Here is a 17,068-nt window from a genome sequence, read left to right as displayed (position 1 = left end):
AAGTTCAGTTCTCCATAGTTCCACACAGTTTGTGATTTATTTATTTTTTAATGCTCTCGTGAAAATTAATCAGCATTTTAATAGAAACATTTGTATGCAATTTGCCTAAGGTACACATTTTTGCAAAGCAATTTCCCTCAAAATAATGCATTGTTTTAGATCATTTTCACTAATGTGTACATTTTTTATGGGCGCTTTACCCCAGTACCTGCCTTTTTGTTCACAGCGGACTGGAGAATTGCACTACAAAATTAGGAGAAGTGCAGATTTTGAAGGACAACTGTGTTCTAGTTCTTGTATGGTTTTGCAACATGTGAGTTAAGTAGGTTCACCTTTAAATGCGAAATGAATCAAACTTCTCTCCAATTCCTGGCTGGGGAAAATAGCCTAATCTGGTATGAAATGTTCCATTTAGCATTAGGACCAGGGAAGGCACCTGCGTGCTGCCTTGATGGTTGCGGGAAGAGAATGCTCTGAATAGGCAGAGGACGTTTAGAAGTCAGTGTTAGAAATAAAGGAAAAGGGAATCAGAAATAGAAGTAGCAGGGCAGGGTAAACATCAAGTCACCGCTTTGTGCCCGTGGAACGAAGTGCCAAATTAGAAGGATGGAACAAAGCCATAGGTTGTCAAAGAACAAGGTAGGTTTTGAAACAGGAACAGCTTGAGAAATTAGCTAAGGGAGGATCAAGGCACAGTTAGGAAGCAAGACTGGATAGTTTTCATGAGTCTGATCTAGTCAAAGAACATTGGTTATATCTGAAGCACATGGCCTCAACAGTGCAATCCTAACCATGTCTGTCAGCAGTTGCAGCCATGACTCTTTGCAGTAACAGCTGGGTTTTCTTATTTAGTCGTGAATGGTGGTCGTGCAAGTAAATAGATCTATTCTGCCTTCTGGCTGGTTTTCTCATTCTAGAGACTATATGCAACTATTCTTTAGCATAGGCTTTCAGAACCTGTGGCCCTCTAGATGTTGCTAGACTGCCGTTGCCATCGGTCCCAGACAGGACGGCCAATGGTAGGAGTGATGTGAGTTCAGCAACCTCTGGAGGGTCACCTTCACACAATTCTAACAAACCTGAGTGAGGAACACCACTCGATTAGTTCTTCCCTGCTTTATATTGTGTTAATTTAGTGATCTAATTAGGGTTCAGATTTGCACATTAGCAACCTCAATGGGTCAGGAAGTGAAGACAACCAATGATAAAAGATCACTGATTCACAGACTGTAATTGAAACAAATCAGTTGGGTTTGTTGATTTACAATGCTTCATTCAAATCATATTATTATCTGAGACAGCAATTTAGTACTTAGAAAATAATATGGATTAGAAACTGCATAATAGCAGCATAATTGCATTGACAAAGTAATAAAAGCCATTTGAGTGAGAATTTTGGGCTTGCTGATTCCTATTCTAATGGAAGATATGGTCATATAGTTTAGCAAACAGACTTTCTAAATTTCACAGCATATCCAAATTTTTAAGTTGACTATGATACATAGCATTTTAGAATAAAGCTCATAATTAACCATATAGAGCTGGGGGAGAGCAAGTGAAAAAGAGCTGGATAGGCAGCAACTGGGAAAAAGAGAGGAAAAATTACTCTCTGTATACCCGTTAATTGATCAGGGACTAGAACATAATTTTCCACCCTTTAGGTCAATGCTCCCATAAGATGCAGCCTACGAATATCCATGATGTAACTGGGGAAAGGAACTGGGATCCTTCTTTTCTGGTATTTCTGTATTTAGGGCATAATCACTTAGAAATATTCCAGCATTTTCTTTCAAACAATTCAACAATGTTTATAATTCCACATCCATTGTGATGATGTTGGGTATTCTTTATAACAGTTTAATAGGAAGGGCTTTTTTCCCCATCTGGAACTAACCAGAACTATGTTCCGGCACCTCTCAGGTGGGCGCCATTGCCATTCTAAGAGAGGGTGAATTCCAGCCCCTCTTTTTCTAGAAAAATAGCACTGTTAATAGGTATGATTTCCCTTTTTCCTTATCATCAAGTTCTAATCACCTCAAGATGCCACAGTTTCACACAACTGTCATTTAGAGTTAGAAAGAGCTCCAGTTTCCACAAAATGGCATAGAGATGTACGTTTCCATCATGATCCATTAGATGATGATTCCTTAGTCCTAGCAGGGTCCAAATTAACCTATGACAGAAAATTGGCTCCTCTTCTATTTCACACAGCTAAAAAATTAACATCACCATTTAGATAGGAGACCTCCTGAATTTAGCCAGGCATCCTGCATATGGAGACATGTTCAGCATTTAGCACTGTTTCAAATCTTAATAAACCTGAGTGAAGAGGATGAATACCAAATGATCCAAAGTCCTACACCCTTTGATTGGCTCCTCATTCCCTTTAGTCCACAAATTAATCAGCGTCTATGGCACATGTTATGTACCCCTAATAGAAACAACTCACATTATCCAGATTATAATGTTCCAGGAATAGGTGTGCAGTTAAATGACTGCATAATTCAATATATAGTTCAGTGAAACAAAATCCTTTTCTGGACTAAATACCCCACTATGCTACTGCCTTGGTACCCTTAGGTTCTCCATTGGATTCTGTTGCACTTCTGTAAGGAAACGATCATACCACATTGGCTTTCACTCATGCCCAGTTGGGATGGGGTTGTGGACATGCAGGTCAACAGGTATCGTCTGAAGGTCTTTGTGCTCATTATGTATCACTGAATGTCTCCTTAGTCCTTTATTCCCTCCCACACACTTCCCAGACTCCTGTTATTTAACTCAAATTCTGTTATTTGACTCAAATTCTGTTATTTGTTATTTGACTCAAATTCTGTTATCAGCCTGTTATTTGACTCAAATTCTTCCCCAGTCTTGCTTACCTATCTTCCAGCTCTGGCTTTCTCAGTCCAGGTCCTGCAAAATTTTGCCTCCCAGATCCTGATGTTAACAGTGGTCCAGTTCTTCTTTTGCATTCTGGCAGATTCCTGGCTCCTGGTTGCTTTTGTTAGGCTCATCGCGATACTACCAAATTCCTTTGGTATGATACACTCAGCTTGGTCAACTGCTTCCTCACCGACTCGCCTCTATGCTATATTTTCTATAAATATCTGTGGCAAGTCATTAATCCTGTAAAGACCATTTGTACTATTTATCTTTTTAAAAGGTCTGAAGCAGCTCAGGAAACTAACTGCTTATTTTCATGAGATGTAGACCTATTCACAACTTATAGGCTCTGGCAGGTATTTTTTTGGTGGGGTTGGAAGGTAGGAGCTTTAAAATATTGTTGTTTTTCTTCATCCAAAAGAGGGCTCCTTTTTATTGCACATTCATGATTTGTGCTTATAATGCTACCAGGATGGTCACACATGATCCTGCTTTTAATACTGTTTGTGCCTACTAAAGTTTGGAGATGGTTGCACAGTTTTATTTCAAATTAGTGTATTTCACATAAATTCCTGTTGAAATCCTGTAACATTTTATATACTGTTGCAAGGTAGCCCCAGCCCCAGACAGCAACAATGTGGTAGCACTGGGGAAGCATCACAGAATAAACTAAAGCAGAAGAAATCCACCATTAATGCACAATTATTGTGCCAAGAATATATTGCAGAATGCAACCACAGTAAAACACCAGTCTGGAGAGGCCCATTGACTGACATGTAGGTAGCTCATGTGACCGTATTTTGTGTGGTCTAGTCTTCACGAATTGATATCTCACATAATGAACTGATCCTGTGGGTACTGTTATATGTCATTACATCACAATTCCCTTCATCTTGGCTTAACCTATTTCTGAATCTTTTTAGCTGCGTCAAGTGATACATGGAGTTGCAGATCGACACATAAAAAAGATACTGTGAATTTACCTATAGTTCCTACTTATAATACCACAGACAATTTGTCACAGTTATTACTATGCATCTTTTAGCATCTATCCAAAATGACTACCATTTATGAAAGGACACATCTTTAAACAAAATATTCAACCTCCAAGGCTGTGTTGCCTACAGATGAATCCCACTGAGAAGAACCCAATTGTAATTATATATGTGGAATAAAGGAGGCATCAGTGGTTCATTCTAGAAAAGCCATATGGCTGAGGATGTAAAACTGAAATTTCCAGCTAAAAATTCCTATAAGATATTTTTATATGACTTCCTGATGAGTTGCAAACAACTCTTATTTTTTGGAAAGCCTGAGAAATACAATGCTTAGAATCTCTCTATATTCAAGTAAAGTAGCTCTTTATTTCATTCTGATTTATAGAAATCTACAATTTGCTTAAAGCCAGAGAGAGAAAATAATTGTCAGGGGAAGACATCTAAACGTGCATGACTGTGCTATTGGATTCCACTTTTTAATCTGAACACGGACTAAGTTTGATATCAATTTTATCAATGAGCAGGCCAAAAAAAATTGTTAAACTTCACAGTAACTATATTGTTGAACTGCTGTTAAGGATCTCCCTCTATATGTGAAAAAGAATGCACCCTAAAGCTGTAAATAGTATAATAGGTTCTCTCTTATCAGCGCTACAAGCTGTCTTGGAATTCAGCCATTAAAGACTCTATTTCCTTAAACCTGTCTGTTATACTCTCAATGCACTCTCCAGCCTTGAAAGCTTTTCCATCAATTATAATACAGTCCTCTTGGGCGTTGATTTCCATTGGCCTTTCTTCAGTATACTCCAGGCAGAAGTTAGCTACCTAAAAGGGGGAAAATATTCGTATTCTAAAATTAAATACAATTTTGCAACAGATAATCTTCACCTGATACAGGAATGGAGAGCTACCAGCAGAAGCAGACATACACATGGAACACCAATCTGAATGCAGTTGTTTATCTAGTATCAGCTAGTAGTGCTTTATTATTATTATTATTTCTTCTTCTAATGCAGATGGGAATTACAACTCTTCTTATTCAGAAGCTCTTCTTGCATTAAAGTTGTAATCAACTAGTGCTGGATCAAGGTCATTGGTTCCTAATTTATGTTTTAAGGTAAATTAACCTTCAAATCTCCATACTGTAAAATGTATGGAAGAAAATTGGGTGAGGGCCACAGCTCAGAGCACATTGTTTGCATTCAAAAAATCCCAGATTCAACTTCCAGTCCTGGGTTGGACACACTCCTGCCAATTAGTGGCAGCCACACTGAGCTGGATTGAGAAATGGTCTAATGATATACACCAGCTTCCTATGTACCTAAAAATGTGAGTTCATGTTTACACACCATACATAGCTGTCAATTTACAGATTTGAAAATAAGGGACCAGCAGCCTTGAAAATAAGGGACCAACAGCCAAAATAAGGGACCTGCAGCCTCACCTGTTCCAGGCACTCCAGTCTTCCTGTCCTCCTGCAGTCTGGTCAAACTCATGCTGGGTAGCTTCAAGAACACTGTCCAACCAACCAACTTTGTAACCAGAGGTTCAGCTGAATAGAATCTGAATCACATGCACCACAAGGCCTATGCAGCCTCAACTTAAGATGGCTCCCCGGCCTGGCTTTGCACTGCAAAGTTTGCAGCAGCACGTGCAACAAAATGGCGTCCAGCATTCAAAACCCCCCTCAGCTTGCATTAACTAGCCACACACAAGGCATGCAAGCTCCACCCCCCAGTCGTTCTTAGACTTCTTATTGGGTGAGCAACACAGGCAAGCAACACAGTTGGAGCCTCCCTCCTCCCTGGCTGGCAGGGAGGGAGGGAAAGGAGCTGCTTCCTTTGAAATTTAAAGGGACATCATTTAAGGGACATTTAAGGGACATCCATCAATAAGGGACAGCAGTGGGACATGGCACTGTAATAAGGGACTGTCCCTTCAAATAAGGGACACTTGACAGCTATGACACCATATGCAAACAGACATTAAATCTCTCTCTCTCTCTCTCTCTCTCTCTCTCTCTTTAGGAAAGTGGAATGCTATTTTTTAAACATTTCACAAAACTGTTATGTGAACAGGCTGCAAATACTGATTGATGGATTGTTATACATTCACACTGTTGGATAACCTTATGTGGGTTATTGAAGGTCAACGGGGGGAAATGGTTATAATCCCTCCCTTCATTTCATTTTCTGATTCAGCATATTGGATGGATTAATGGCAAGAAAGATAACTGTGGGCTTTGCTGGGAAGTGGTACACAAATGTAACTAAGAAACAATAAGTAAAAATTTAACTGCAAACTCATACTAAAAGGTTGCTACTTTCCTGGTTCTGGATAAGAAAGTCGTGCAAATTTCAGAACAAAATTCAATGGCATTGTATCATGTTTGATACATACAGAGGCAGCTATAGGGCATAGATGAGGAGGGCACTTTCTCAAAGCCTGGTGCAAGCACTTGCCCAGCTTCAAGAAGGAGGTGCGAGGCTCTGACAGGGTCCTAGAATCATCTTGCCTCCTTCCCAAAGCTGGGCAAGCACTTACTGGGCTTTGGGATGGAGGTAGGAGGGCTCTAGGACCCTGCCAGAGTCTTGTGTCTCATTCCCAAAGTTGGGCTTAAGCCAGTGCCACGAGGGCTGGGAGGAGGGCATCAAATGTTGGCCTAGCACAGGGTGGCATAATACCAAGGTCCACTGCTAATACAAGTCCTTCTATGACCTACAACATAATTTACATTTTCTGTGCGTTCTTGGAAACAGTCAGAACACTTTGCATGGAGCAGCTTTTGAATGCGTGCACTAGGCTGAAGTTGCTAAAATGCTACATAAGTATCTAAATAATTGCAATGTTGCAGGTTTGTTCTCTAGCATGCCTGGAAAATGTTCAGGAATTATATTGCAGCAATAATAACAATAACAACAACAACAATAATGATAATTTATTTTATATTTTACCCTTCCTTCCTCCTTCCATAAAAAAAAACAAAGAACTAAAAATTCTCAGAGTGCCGTAAGTTCCTCTACCCCTTTAAAAAATATGGAACTTGGCTTGGCAGAGGAGTATTATAGTAGTAGCTGTTTTGCCTGTTTGTATGCAGATATATGCAATACAAATAATAACAAGGTTATCAGTGATTGCAGCTTCCCTGGTCTGGGATCCCGGTGATAAATATTTCAAAAATGGTCTTGTTAGATGCATGTACTTCTACTTATTGCAGGGTGTACACTTTTAACTATTGCATTTTTCAAACAGTCTTATAATTCCCTAATATATAACCCTTTAGCGCCTGGTGTGGATGCTTTTTGTAAGTACATTAAAAGATAAGTAAATATTTCAGGTTGTGTTTCTACGCCAAAAATAAGGATTCTACTAAAGTGGTTTTTCCAATCATTCGTAATTAGTAGAGAAACTATGAATAATTTATACCTCTTCTCTCCCATGATTGTTCTCTCCATCCACAAATGATGCCAAAGATGGGTAGGAGGGGGCTGCAACATGCTTGAGAATGTGGTCCAATTCTTTTAGTATCATTTCTGTCTCAGAAACACCTAATAAAAATGGCAATATTTTAGCTTACATATACATTGTACATTTATGCAATGCTATTTATTGCTCAGTCGACTGCTTGGACTACAAGCGTTAAGTGGAACGGGCAAACATCCTAATTCTAGATACGAAAAGAAAAGTGTTTCCTATGACATTACAGTGGTACCTTGGTTCTCAAACGCTTTGGTTCTCAAACGCCGAAAACCTGGAAGTAAGTGTTCCGGTTTTGGAACACTTTTTGGAAGCCGAACGTCCGATGCAGCTGTCAGCTATTTTTTTCAGGGCACCTGCACCAATAAGAAGCTGAACCTTGGTTTTCAAACATTTCGGAAGTCAAACGGACTTCTGGAACAGATTGAGTTTGGTGCTTTTGTTTTTGCTATTTATTTTGCATTTTTGTTTTTGAGGCTTTTTCGGTTAACTTGTTTTTGTGACTGTGTTGAACCCAGTTCAGCTACTGGTGGATTGATTGTGCGACTGCGGAAATGGATAAAAGCCCCCCCCCATTCAAATAATGACTATCATCAGTGCATGCAAGGAAAAAGAATCAATTTTAATTTTTATCATCTTCAATGCTGTCTTATTTATTTTATAGTACAGTACATCATAGCTGTCAACTTTTCCCTTTTCTTGCGAGGAATCCTATTCGGAATAATGGAATTTCACTTTAAAAAAGAGAAACTTTCACATTGATTATTGCTTTCATTTTATCGATCAATGGTCTTGTTAGATAGTAAAATTCATGCTAAATTGCTGTTTTAGGGGTTGTTTTTAAAGGTCTGGAACAGATTAATCCATTTTGCATTACTTTCTATGGGAAAACGTGCCTTGGTTTTGGAACGCTTTGGTTTTGGAACAGACTTCTGGAACGGATTAAGCTTAAGAACCAAGATAGCACTGTACTCCTATGCAACAAAATGAAATCAAGTGCTCTCACTGGGGTCAACCTGACTGGCTTCTGGTGGAAACTCCATTTGTGCTAATCACTTAACAATTTAAGGATGCAATTCTAACCTCACTTATCTGGGAAGTAAGACCCACATAATTCAACAGGGCTTACTTTTGACTAGACATGGTTAGGATGGCCATGTGAAAGACAGATCCTACAACTCAACCAACTGAAGCAAATAGTTAGATTAAATGAGTGCATTGGTGCCAAAATAGAGTTAATGAACATTATTCCAACTGTTTCAGTTAAAATAAATTGCATATAGAAATTACTAGTAATTACAATCCTATTTATTTGGAAATGTAAACAAAAATAGTAACTTCTTATCATATTTGGCAGACACACAGCATGTAATTTTGGTCTGATATTAAAATAGCAACAAACAGAATGATCTGATTTGTGGTAGAGTTAATCCAAATATAAATTACACTAACTTGGGCAAAAAAGACAAAATCTTTTGTTGACACAGTGTGAAATGATTGCATACGTGATTAAAATGGGTACAATAATGTACACAAAGTATTGGAGGACAGATAACATCCCAAGCATGAATAAAAATAAATTATGAATGTAAATTTTTTGTAAAATTAATTAATTGTATTTAAGTTACAGATAAAGATTATGGGGGGAAACTCCCCCCCCCCAAAAAAACCCTGAAATCATTTCCAAAACTATTGGGTTGCATCCAACTAACCTTTACGCAGAGTAGACCCACTAAAATTAATGTAATAATAATAATTTATTTATATCCCACCCATCTGGCTTGGTTTCCCCAGCCACTCTGGGTGGCTCCCAAGAGAATATTAAAAACATGATAAAACATCAAACGCTAATAACTTCCCTAAACTGGGCTGCTTGCAGATGTCTTCTACAAGTCAGATAGTTGTTTATTTCCTTGACATTTGATGGGAGGGCGTTCCACAGGGCGGGTGCCACTACCGAGAAGGCCCTCTGCCTTAGTCATGAGATCCAATTACGTACATTCACCTGTAGCCTCTGTTAGTGCAATGGCACTTCCAGTTTCTCCCTCCATCCTCCATTCCCCCAGAAAGATAAATCTGTTCTGAGGGTTCTCAAAAATACCAGAACAGTTTTTGGAGTTAGGCAGGGGGCTGGAATGGGGTGGAGAGGACAGAGAAGTGCTAGTGGATACTCCGTGTGCTGTGCTGGATCATGCCCATACACAGGATTGCGCTGTTAGTCTGAATACAACCCTGTGTTTTATTTATTACAATTATAATTGTTAATCTTGTCTTGTTTGATTCTGCCTTTGTATATCTATTTTTCTGATAAAATATTGTCTAATTTGTCATAATCATCACCACCATCATTTCTTTTAAAAAGATAGAAAGAAGGTTCTATCACAGGTACACTCACTTCTTGCCCTCTCACCAATCCATCTTTCTTGTGTACAGTTTGAATCTCTTTACTTTCCAAACTTTAGTTTCAAGTGAGGTGAAAGATAACCATGTTCAGTGTGTTTGGGGTAAACAATATTCTCATTATGATACAATTAGCTTTTGAAATTTTCAGAAGACAACTATATTTGAAGTAAAAGTAAACAAGCCAAATAAATCAATATGAGGATAGAAAATTATTCTTTGTAACTTTCGAAATATAAAGTCTCAGTTGTGTTCTTAGAAGCCAGAGTTAATTAAGCATCAAATAAAACCTTACAGTTAGGGTTAGATACAATCTAATCCAATTTTCACTGGTGTCATCCTTTAAAGTTACCTTAGGAAAGCTTTAGATGTGTTAGATATCTAGTCAATTTAGTGCATGACACTCAGAAGCTACTGATAGCAGGCTTTACACTGAAAATGTATTTTTTTATGCCTTATTCAGCTGGTACTTATTGTGTTAACCTCTATGCACTATTAGTCACACTAGTTACAAGTGTGTCAAGGTTTACCTAGCAATTAAGAATGGTAGGTTATGTGTTCTTTTCAATGGAGATGTAAAATTCTGTTTCTGGAGATTCACAGAAGCTCAATGCTATTTTGATATCGCACTGAAGAAGTGCTTCACAATTCTTTTCACTATAAAAACGAATTATTGTCTTCTTTGAAACCCATCTGTCAATTCTAAAATCCAGGCTTGAAGGGAGGGGGGAACCCTTGTCCCCATAGTACATTTCTCTCAATAAAAAGGTAAAGGGACCCCTGACCATTAGGTCCAGTCGTGACCGACTCTGGGGTTGCGGCGCTCATCTCGCTTTATTGGCCGAGGGAGCTGGCGTACAGCTTCCGGGTCATGTGGCCAGCATGACTAAGCCACTTCTGGCAAACCAGAGCAGCACACGGAAACGCCGTTTACCTTCCTGCTGGGGAGGTACCTATTTATCTACTTGCACTTTGACGTGCTTTCAAACTGCTAGGTTGGCAGTAGCAGGGGCCGAGCAACAGGAGTTCACCCCATCGCGGGGATTTGAACCGCTGACCTTCTGATAGGCAAGCCCTAGGCTCTGTGGTTTAACCCACAGCGCCACCCGCATCCCTTTCTCTCAATATCCACTGCCTAATAGCTTTCCCATCTAGACTCCTCCTGCATAATACAGGCACAGGACAGAAAACCACAACTATGTCATTTATGGTTGCCAGAATTCTTTAAGCTTTTTGCTACGCCAGATTTTCCAAAACCCACAGAACTCAACAGCATAATCTGCATGCCTTTTAATGAAGTTGGATGGTGCCCTTTATTACTAGTCATAATATCAGAACCAGGATTTTTTTTTAATGGGCAGCCAAACCCAGAATGGGAAGTTAGAGGGAGGGAAATGGGCAGTTCAAAAATTCAAGTCGTGTAGACGCTATTTTATGTTAAGTGATGCAAAAAGTGTCAACAATATGAAAAGTAAATTAAGTAGTCCAGTCTCCCCTAGGACTCCAGACGCTGATCAGGCATACCAATTTTTCCTCTCCCTGCCAAAGGCAGTGTCCATATAATCCAATCCTTCTCTCCACAGAGTATTCCTAATATGAAAGCAATCCTTCTGCATTAGAGCTGTCAAAATCCAAGTTTGGATAATTTTCTCCCAATTATTACGGAGGAAAGCATGTGTGTGCACACAAGGAAAACACACAGGTGTGTTGTAGTGGGACATGCTTTGCCTGCGAATTATAATCACATACCACTGGGCAGTTCCAAATTTTCCTTTTAAAAAGCTCAGCCTTGAACTGATGGGGAAAGTAGAGAGGAGTTAAGGCTGTAAACAGAACTTTAATAAATGTAGTCAGCAGATACTACTTCTGTCTACTTTAATGTTAGCTAATACCCCTACTGCTGTGATTTAGAAGAACTGGGGCAGCAGGAAGCATTTAATTTACAGGAGCCTCTTGTAGTTATTGCAAGTATGGCTGTCAGCATACTAAGCAAACATTTTGTACACCATTAAAAGAACCTAACAACACACTTTTATTTTGGAAACACGGGGAAAATCACAACAACTCTCATGCTAGCTAGCAGAATTAAAAATTCTCTTGAATGTAGACTATCCTAAACAATCAATATAATGTAATTTCTCACAGTAATAGGATGCCTTGCATACGTGGGTTATTTCAATCATCATGCCCTACAAAGCTTTACTCCCCTCAGTCACTATTGTTTACACGTTATACATATTTAAAAGGTATCTAGAAGTCAATACATGGCTGTTTTAGACTATCAAGCCATTACATGATAATCATTATCACTGTGTAAAATGGCTATGTGAATCCACTAGGAAATACAGCTTGTTTGCAATAATATAGGAACTTGCACCTAAGCCAATTTAGAGCATTACAGAAGACTCACATGGTAGAATGAAATCAAGACTGAAAGGTGCCTTTACACTATCCAGAATGTACAAATTGACAACTTTCAAAATGTTGCATGTATCTCAGAATGTTCATGATTATAATAATTTGCAATATGTTTCCCAATGTTTTATGCACGTAGAACTGGAAGAAAACTCACTTATAAAACATGAAGTATATCCTTTGCTTGAGAAATAGTATCCCTGCCTAAAATTTCCCTGACAGATTCCAGATATAGGATTTTCTGAAAGGATCTGAGAAAAGAAATTCAGCTTCATTCCTGGGCAGCTTGTTGGATTGTTAATCATTTATTAAAGTTATGATGCTTTCCTAAGAGTTTAACGTATCTATAGTTTATGTTACCTGTATCTTTTATCTATATTTCATAATTCCACTTCTGAACCATTTGTCAATTGTCAATATACTACCTAAATTCTGTCAGCTAAAAAGTGAGCATAGCATTATTAAATCAGTATTTTAAACCTGTTCTGAATAGACAGCTTTTCTTTCACTTTCTCTCTTTCTCTTCTTTTTAATTTTTTGCTATCAGGCTGCTCATAATATAACCCGATAGCACAGTATTCGTGTGCCACAAATACAACATTGCTGAATCATGTTCAGTTTGCTATTATCTGCACACAATCACAGCAATGCTGCTGTTGACTATCTTTCACCTTGTACATATGATTTCTCCTCCCCCTTTTCTTTTATCTCTGTCCCTGCATCTTTGTTAAAAATTCTGCCATCAGGAGAACAGCTAATATCTGGTCTTTGATACCGAGCAGAGAAGAATAGGCAGAAGATATGCAACAGTGCATGTTTTACTTTAAAAGAGATGGGTTGTATTTTTAAAATAATGTCTAGAAATACATGCTCTGATCTGTATGTTTCCATAGCTGGTAACAGATGTAATAGCCTGGGAGCTCATTACGAAGGGCCTGCCTTGCAGTATGGATCTCATATACCTTAGATACATTAGGCAGCCACTACACAATAAAGTTAAAATTGGACTTGTCAGCATTGAAATGGCTTGGATTTGCAGCAACTCAGAGGGCGTATTAGAGAATTTGCATTGAGCTGACAATGGAGGGAAATGTAAACATGATCATGGTTAAACCTTGGGATTGGGGGAAATCCTGTATAAGCAGTCTACAGGCTGGCAAACAACCTCATCTTGCCAAGTGTACTGCTCTTACCTTTTCCCAACTGAACACAGCTTTATAATAAAAGTCTCGGGTGATACAACAGCAGCTGTTCCTTTCCCTGTTCCCTTTCAATGACTTTGTTCCTTGACCCAACTGAAGATGTGGCAGTTCAACAGGGACCAAAGATAATAAATGAAATTTAGTAATTGATGCTTACATGGGAGTAGCTAGGATTTATGTTAGGGGGGCAGAACCTCAGTTAGTTAAGTATTTTTATTGATTTACTTGGTTTAGGGGAGGGCAGCTGTCACTCTGCCCCGCCTTAGCTACAACCACGAATGCTTAGATATTGGTATTTCATGCCTCCTAATTTGAAGTACAATATTAGAAAGCATTCTCTGAACTTTGTAGAAAGCCAGCTTTAGAATCAAATCTGACTGCAAAGCCCCTTTAGCCCGACACATTTACTTTAACTGTTTTGTATTATTTGAGAGGTCCCCTATAAGGCCCTGGTCCCTGATTCAGGTCAATCACTTATCTGATCCACTAAGGCAGGCACAGGCAAACTTGGCCCTTCAGATGTTTTGGGACTACAACTCCTCATTATCCCTGACCACTGGTCCTGTTAGCTAGGGATGATGGGCGTTGTAGCCCCAAAACATCTGGAGGGCCGATTTTGCCTAGGCCTGCACTAAGTTCTGATGCCCCTTAATACTTCCCATAATAACCTGCTACCACCATGTACTGATTTACAAAAAGCAATTGGACTCCCCTTCTGTCTACTTAGCTATATAATCCAAAACCAGGATGCAGAGGTGAGATCTGCTAACCTAGGATTGTATCCATAGGCAGCAGTATCCATAGGCAGCACTCTGCTTGCACAAATTCACAAATTCACAAAATCACTTCTCCTTCTGCTTCCCCACTGAGCTACTGTGATTCCATGGAATATTCAAGTACATTTTAATTTCTGTTTGCAAAATACTTACTTAACCATTTTTGATTATTTGCAAACAACGTGGAAATGTTACTGTCTATGTACACTTCCCAGTTTCTTTCCGTATAACCACACATATATGGCTGACATAATACTATATTTCAGAAACAAGAACTAGTTTTCACAGTGAAAGGTACATGTCCTGTATCCTACTTAGATATGAATAAATTCTTTGAAAATATGGCTGTCCTGATTTAATATATTGCTACACATTTATACAAACCTAGATTTTCATCTGACAATACATCTTCTGAGCCCGCTATTTCAAATGAACTTCTTAATGTTATTTTCCTAAAACACACACACACAGAGAGAAAGTTGATGTATTTGTTGTGAATATCTAATCAAGAAGAATCAGATAATATTTGACACATATACTTCTATATGCAGAAAGCATTCTCTTCCAAATCCTGCCTTTATACGAGAAGAGTATTGCTAGGTATTTGTGAAAAGCACCTCATCTTTAAAACCTTTTCGGTTACTACTTGTAGGCATAATTTATCACAAACCACTTGATCATTTATTAATAGGATTATGTCCCTTTGGTGTCCCCTTGATAAGAGGAAATGTTAGAAGGGGCAATTTTTATCTATAGTTGTATTGAGCTAAATCTTTAAACAATAACTGCAGGCTAAATTTTAGTCACTATTTTTAGTCATTTTGCATCCACTAATCAGATAGATAAGTAGTCTAAATTATGTTTGAAAGTGACCGTCTGCTCTAACTAAACAAAAATAAAAGCTTGTAAGAGACAAGTTGAATGTTTAATCTATAACCATGAATATTAAATATTGTAGGGCTTGATCCTAAATGGGGTGAGAGTGGGAATCTGAAGGAAATTTAACTGCTCACTCAGAACCTCAGAAGTGAGGTTGAAGAAACACTCTTTTGCTCCTTCATCTGTTTTGAAGTTTCCTGCTTTTAAAAAGTTTTCTCTCTACTGAAAACAACCCCCCACCCCAGAAAAAATAGGGAAGTATTTTGTTACCCTAGCACAAAAAATCTGTATGCTCAAATTCATATATCCGCCTTGCAAACAAATCAGAACGGTTGCTCAGTAGAGACCGAACATGGTCTAACCACCACATAAGCTCTGTGCAAGGAAATCAGAATGAATGCCAAGTGCAACAAGTGCAAAAATCGTTTCCCTCAGCATCATGGGAGCCACCAGGGCATTTTTCTCAGCCGGAACTCACCAGAACTCAGTTCTGGTACCTCTCAGGTAGGCACCATTGCCATTATAAGAGAAGGAGGAGTTCATGGTGAGTTCCAGCTCCTCTTTTTCTAGAAAAATCACACTGGGAACCACCATTTTATAACAACACAACTTGGCACAGTAATCGTAGTGTTAATAGGCTGCCGAAGGGATGGTTTAAAAAAGTAACCAAATAAAGTCAAACTAACACAATGGTTACGGTACCTTTTCTTTCTTCCAATTCTGCAACTACTTTCCCCTCCACAAGTTTTTGTCCAGGTTCTTGTCTAAGAAACATAACAAAAAATAAACATACTTTGAAGCTTTCTGTATTTAATATTTTTATTTAACACGATGTTATGTTTGCTGCTGGGATCAGTATGCTTGTGCTAAACTTCCCTCGCACACCCCAGTTGTGTTGTTTCAGTAAGATTCAAAATGTGAGCCATGGTCAACCTGGTCATTTTCCCCATCTTCACCAGAAGCCATCACAGACAACGACTGGGGACTGAGAATCTTACCATTTGGGTAGCACAACTCACATAGGGAGTTTTACTAGTTGAAACAGCTGGCTGGGGGGAATTCACCAACGCATGGTGGTGTTTGACCATACCTTTGTTGAAGGTTTAGTTCAGCTCTTTACTCTTTCTGTAAAAGTGAAGCTGATTCTCCTCTACGTCAAAAACAGTTGTGCCCAGTATTTTATTAGAATTCACAAACTCATAAAATCACTGCCCCCCCCCTACTTCAGTCCACTTCACTCCCATCACATATTTCAGTCAACACCTGTCCAAAATGTATGTTGGTTACCAATTTGTATAATGTCAAAAAGTGTTACCATGGTAAGGTGACAGAGGTGTTATGTTGTTTCATTTCTAAGTGAGATTCTATATTTAAATTCTCTCTATATTTATCTCTTTATTCTCTATATTTATCTCTTTAAACTCTCATGCCCTCCCCCAAAATTGTTCACTTAAAATTTTGATTAAGCATAATACACAGAGAAAATAGGAAAATGTATGAACTAATGGGACCAACCTCAAATTCAAGCAGATTTTAAATAAGCTAAGGACAATACTGTATCTCAAACAAGGTTGCAAAAAAAAAAAAAAATCAGGTATGAGATCGGTGAAAATGAAACAACTGTGTCAGACAGGTTATTATTATTATTATTTATTGTGTTTATACACTAACCTTCGCCTGGAGGATTCCAGGGCGGTGCACAGCATAATAAAAACAACCATTTACACAGAATAATTTAAACGTCTAAAAGCTACAAAACTAAAAACAACATTAAAGCACAACAGCACAATAATACTGCTAGATTTAAGGAAGATTTACCTCCCCAAAGCCTGGGAAAGCTCGCATGCCTTCAGCTGATTTCTAAAAATTAATAGTGTGGGAGGCAACTGCACTTCCCTAGGAAGTGAATTCCACTATCAAGGAAATGCCACTGAGATAATGATAACAGCACCACAACAGCAGCAGCAACAACAACAACAAGAACTTGAAGCTGAAAGTGTAACTTTGGTTTCCAAACGAGTAGCCTCCACCAATC

At 38.6% G+C, this 17,068-nt stretch overlaps 1 protein-coding gene across 3 annotated transcripts in view; it reads right to left on the bottom strand.

Moving 5' to 3' along the window:
* Positions 1-4,230: 4,230 nt before the first annotated feature.
* Positions 4,231-17,068, bottom strand: part of ZCWPW2 (zinc finger CW-type and PWWP domain containing 2) — a 34,246-nt gene continuing 21,408 nt past the window's right edge. For all 3 annotated transcript variants that reach the window (XM_053409870.1, XM_053409871.1, XM_053409872.1), the window contains 4 exons: positions 15,736-15,797; positions 14,539-14,606; positions 7,311-7,432; positions 4,231-4,709 (listed from right to left, as the gene is read on the bottom strand). In XM_053409870.1, coding sequence (XP_053265845.1) covers positions 4,536-4,709; positions 7,311-7,432; positions 14,539-14,606; positions 15,736-15,797 — 426 coding nt within the window. In that variant the 3' untranslated portion in view covers positions 4,231-4,535. The remainder of the gene's footprint in view (positions 4,710-7,310; positions 7,433-14,538; positions 14,607-15,735; positions 15,798-17,068) is intronic.

The sequence above is a fragment of the Podarcis raffonei genome, chromosome 12, assembly GCF_027172205.1.
Source record: "Podarcis raffonei isolate rPodRaf1 chromosome 12, rPodRaf1.pri, whole genome shotgun sequence".
Classification (NCBI taxonomy): domain Eukaryota; kingdom Metazoa; phylum Chordata; class Lepidosauria; order Squamata; family Lacertidae; genus Podarcis; species Podarcis raffonei.
Note: the sequence above shows the minus strand (reverse complement) of the source record. Positions and strands in the feature narration are given on the sequence as shown.